This window comes from Mastacembelus armatus, chromosome 6 (genome assembly GCF_900324485.2).
Source record: "Mastacembelus armatus chromosome 6, fMasArm1.2, whole genome shotgun sequence".
NCBI classification, from domain to species: Eukaryota; Metazoa; Chordata; class Actinopteri; order Synbranchiformes; family Mastacembelidae; genus Mastacembelus; species Mastacembelus armatus.
Genome location: NC_046638.1, coordinates 24,364,074 through 24,368,587, shown reverse-complemented (window position 1 = coordinate 24,368,587; position 4,514 = coordinate 24,364,074). Strand labels below are relative to the sequence as shown.

General features: G+C 49.0%; 1 protein-coding gene across 1 annotated transcript; it reads right to left on the bottom strand.

The window, feature by feature from the left end:
- Window positions 1–222: 222 nt before the first annotated feature.
- Window positions 223–2,610, bottom strand: lrrc4.2 (leucine rich repeat containing 4.2). Its single transcript, XM_026311757.1, has 2 exons — window positions 2,500–2,610; window positions 223–2,349 (listed from the first exon to the last, which is right to left on the bottom strand). The coding sequence occupies exon 2, from the start codon at window positions 2,226–2,228 to the stop codon at window positions 228–230; it is 2,001 nt and encodes a 666-aa protein (XP_026167542.1). The 5' UTR covers window positions 2,229–2,349; window positions 2,500–2,610; the 3' UTR covers window positions 223–227.
- Between the last annotated feature and the right edge of the window lie 1,904 nt (window positions 2,611–4,514).

Here is a 4,514-nt window from a genome sequence, read left to right as displayed (position 1 = left end):
TCCTGACAGTAGTTTCATTTATATATATATATTTGTATTTTTTCATATTTATATACTTATGTATAGGCATGTACAAGAAACAAAAAAATCTGTCTCTGTTTCGCATTTCTGTACAAAAGAAAGTTACCATTTTGTTCTTTGTGCATTCTATTGCATGGACTGGTGAGCAGATAGGTAGAGAGCAGAGGTTGGGGCAGAGTCAGAGATAGATCCATAGGGTGCATTACTCAGATTTGGGTCTCTTGAACCTCCTTGCCATGACTAGTCTTAAAGATGTAGGGATCAGCAATGGTGCTGATGTGGCTGTGATGCTGTCTGACTGAGCGATGAAGCGATGAGTTGTTCTGGGTCCAGTGGGCTCCATAGCCCCCTTGCCGGGATGAGGAGGATGAGGACACGTACCCAGGCTTAAAGGTGTTGCTGTTGTGTTCCACTAACGTCGGCAGTACCAACCCTGTGTCATCAGAGCCACTAGATCCAGAGGTGGGTGGTGGAACAGGAGGAACTTCTTCCTCCATCTGTATGATTTCTATGGTCCTGGCTGCTGCCACCGCGCTCCCCTTTTGATGCCGCTTACGCAACTTATAGAATGCTATCAACATGGCAGCTGCCAGCAAGGTAACAGCAACAAAACACCCAATGATGATTTTGGTGGTTTTCATCACCTCGTCCAGGCTAGCGGGTGGGCCACTTGGAACTCTGGCTGTGGGAATTGACACTTGCCTTGGAGTCTGAGTGTTTTGGAACAGCACGGTTGGTGTGGAGATGAAAACAGGCTGAAAGACAGAGGGTGAGGCAGGGACAGTAGGTTTGGGTTTTGGGGTTTCCTCCACTGTGGGCTCCAATATTTCCACTGTTACTGTGGTAAAGTAGGATAGGTTAGATGTGTTGAGTTCGGCATTGCTAACATTTAGGTAGGCAGAGGCATTGGAATTTCCTGCCATGTTGCTCACCATGCAGGTATACACCCCAGTATCTGATGGGAGAACATTGGAGAAGTTAAGTGTCCCGTCATTCAGGACAGATATTCGTGGGTGAGCAGATCCATGGGTCAATACAGTCCCATTAGGGAGAAGCCAACGGACTGAGCTCATGGCAGCAGTGCGACACTTCAGTTCTGCCACCCTTGCTGCTGAGATGTTCAGGTCTCTAGGAGCATCTAGTATGAAGGGTGCTGAACACTGAAATGTGGTCTGATCAACTTCCACCAGATATCGTCCTCTCATGTGGGCTGGGGTGTGGCAGCGTCCACAGCAGGTAGAATTTGTGGGAATGTATTCTCTGAGCCACCAAGAGAGCCACACTACATCACAATCACATCTCCAAGGGTTGTGGTGCAGGTGTAGTTCCACCAGGTACTGTAAAGGAGTGAAGAGGTTATGTGGGAGTGATGACAAGTTGTTATGGGCTAAATTGAGCTCCACCAAGGCCGTGATATCATCAAATGCATTCCTCTCAATGGTAGTGATGGCAGAGTTCATAATCCACAGTTTACGTAAATACTTGAGCCCATAGAAGGCCCCAGGCTTCAGTTCAGGGAAAACATTCTCTGATATTTCTAGCTCCTCTAATCCCACCAAAGGTGAAAGATGAGGAAACTCCCTCAGGTTGCACATGCCCAAGTTGAGGTACTTGAGATTTTGAAGGCCCTCGAATGCCCCATCAGAAATGTACTCCAATTTCCTCAGCTCTCCCAGGTCCAGTCTCATGAGAGAGGGGACACGGTTGAAGGCATAAGATGGGATGCTCTCAATGGGGTTGTTTCTAAGCCACAACTCTCTCAACTTTGACAGATACTCAAAAGCTCCACTAGGTATGACCGTCAGACGGTTGTCAAACAGCTCCAGGGTATTGAGACTGGTCAAGCCATTAAATGCCCCCACTTCAATCTGCCTGATTGCATTTCTGCCCAATTGCAGTACCTCCAAGTGATGAAGATGTCTGAAAGTATCTGCCTGTATGGTCTCTATGCTGTTTTCCATCAGGTTCAGGTACCTAGTGTTGGCTGGGATGTTCGGAGGCACCCTAACCAGGCCTCTGCGGGTACACACCACCTTGCTGAGCTGGTTAGTGCAGGAGCACACACCTGGGCAGTTCTGTGGGATGGTCGAACCCAACACAGGACCTGTGGACTGGCACATACTGAGAGCAGGTACCATTAGGGAGAGCACGGCGAGCAGGGCTGTGTTCCAGGTAGGCTGCACACTAACCTGGCCCAGAGGACTCATGGTGTGGAGGGCTCATTATTCTGCATGGTGGGGGGATATGGCACACACCAGAGGACAGACCACCCTAGCCTGGCTGGAGCAGCTCAAGGCTCCAAAGTTCCATCGACAGTGCAGGGAGATGCTACATCAAAATTGATGTGTCAGAGAGAAAAAGGAAAAAAGAGGGACAGAGCGAGAGACTGGGTGAGAGACATTAATGCAAGAGAAGTAGCAGAGGAAAAGCAATGCAGCACTGTAAGAAAAAGGTTGAATAACAGTATCAGTGACGTACCTCATTAGTTTGAGAGTGGACCTTTTTGTCTCTTCCCAGTTGTTAAAAGCAACACTCATTTATAATTCCTTTCCATGGAATGATGGAGTGGCATAGATGGTTTTGTTTTCCCTTTCTGAAAAAGTGAGGTGGCTCTCTATTAGGCAAGGGTACAAAATGGCTCCTGGTATTAAAGAGGGAGAGCAGCATGAAAAACACTCACAGGCAGAGGTAAGGCCATAAAGGCTTGGCAGGTGACTGGATCCCTTCTGCACCCACTAACTGCCCCCATGCCAGGCTGCAGACTCCAAAATTTAGCTCCACTGTGGATAAATCACAATGATCCATAGCACAGTTAAACACGACATGAGAGGACAGAGGAAGTAACAAACTGAAATAAATAAAAATCCCCAGTTCTTTCAGGTCCTGACACATGTGTTGTGGCTCATTGGCTGGTCGCCTGTTTGGTGGAGAGACCTCCCTCACTGTGACTTTGCCAAGGGCTAGACGGTCGCTGATTAGCCCCGTTGTGACAGAGACTGAGAGACAGAAAAAGGCTAAAGAACCCCCGGCACAGTCGTCCCCCTCTCCTCTTCTCTGTGTTCCTCTTGCTTCCTCCCAACGTTGGGTTGGCCCTGGTCAGAGCAGCTGCAGGCTGCCGTGTGCACAGTTAGCAGTAATCCGTCTATTCCTCCTGGGGGGAGGAGGGGTTAGGGGTGGTGGGAGAGATGGTGGCACTGGGTGGGGGGTGGAGAAGGGGATGCGCTGCACTGTTGGAGCTTCGCAAAAGGCTGTAGGAAGAGTGAGAGAGCACTCTTGTCCTCTTCTGCGCTGAGAGAAAAGAGAGATGATGATGCTGAGAGGATATGTGGAAGTGGGGTCCGTGTCTGTATCCATAAACAGGGAAAGACATTGAGGATTCTTCTCTCCACTCGGTGTTTGGCCCCTGGGCTATCTTCTGCAGTGTTCTTCTGCTTGCTTATTTGTTAGTTTCTCTCCAGGGCTGAGGTAGTAAGTTGTGGCAGTTAGCCATGTGTGGCTGTCAAGACTTGCGGCTGGCTGGTGGACTACTGCAGTAGCCAGAGTAGAACAGAGAGAGCGGGAAAGAGAGACAGAAAGCAAGAGATTGAGAGAGGAGAGAGAGAGAGAACCACTGACAAATCAAGAGCAAGAGAAAGATAGAGCGCGAAGGAGAGAGTGTCTGAGAGAGATGGATAGGAGGCACACAAGCACTCAAACAGGCAGCCCACCATCACAGAAGCAGCAGGAGTAGCATTTTAATCCACATCTCCTCTTCTTGTTTATTCTCCAATCTCATTCTTTTCTCTCTTCCCCCTCTCCGATGTGTGTTGGTGTTGCAGGCAGCTAAGATGCTCGCTCTGCCCCCTCCCTTTGTCCTTCAGTGGGAACGTGAATGTACTGCTGACGCACTGCTCTCAGCTGCTCAGCCAGCCTCAGAGCAGTGCATTGGTTTGATGCAGTGTTCCCGTGTATTAACACATTCAACCTCCCCTCCTCCCCTCATGTAACCATCTTCTCATCTCTTTTTCTCTCTCATTCTGTCGGCTTCTCATGTGCCTGCCCCTCAGCTTCTTTACTTACGGACACTCTCCACAACACTTTACCTGCTCTACCTCTCTACCACTCTACCTCTCTCTCTCTCTCAGTCTCCACGTTACCGCCACCTAACCTTTCGTAAAAATGAAAAGCCTCCTGTTCCAATGCATCATGCAGAGAGAAGGGGGTCACACTTTGTACACCAACTCCAGAGTGGTTTTGTGTTCTTTGTCTCGTGAGCAGAGCCCTAGAGCAGCATTTTCCAGTGGATAGCTTGCCGCTGTTCCTCACCTCTTGTGAGGGACAGTGTGGTGAGTGTTTCCCTCATGCACTATTATCCGTAAAGGACAAACAAATAGATCTGGTTGCTTTTCTCATTTGTCAGTTTTAAAGGGGACTCATTAGGTTTCTAAGTGTTGTGGAGGTGGGAGGGTTGGGTCAGAGGGTCCGTGACATCATAGTCGACTGAAATGCTGACT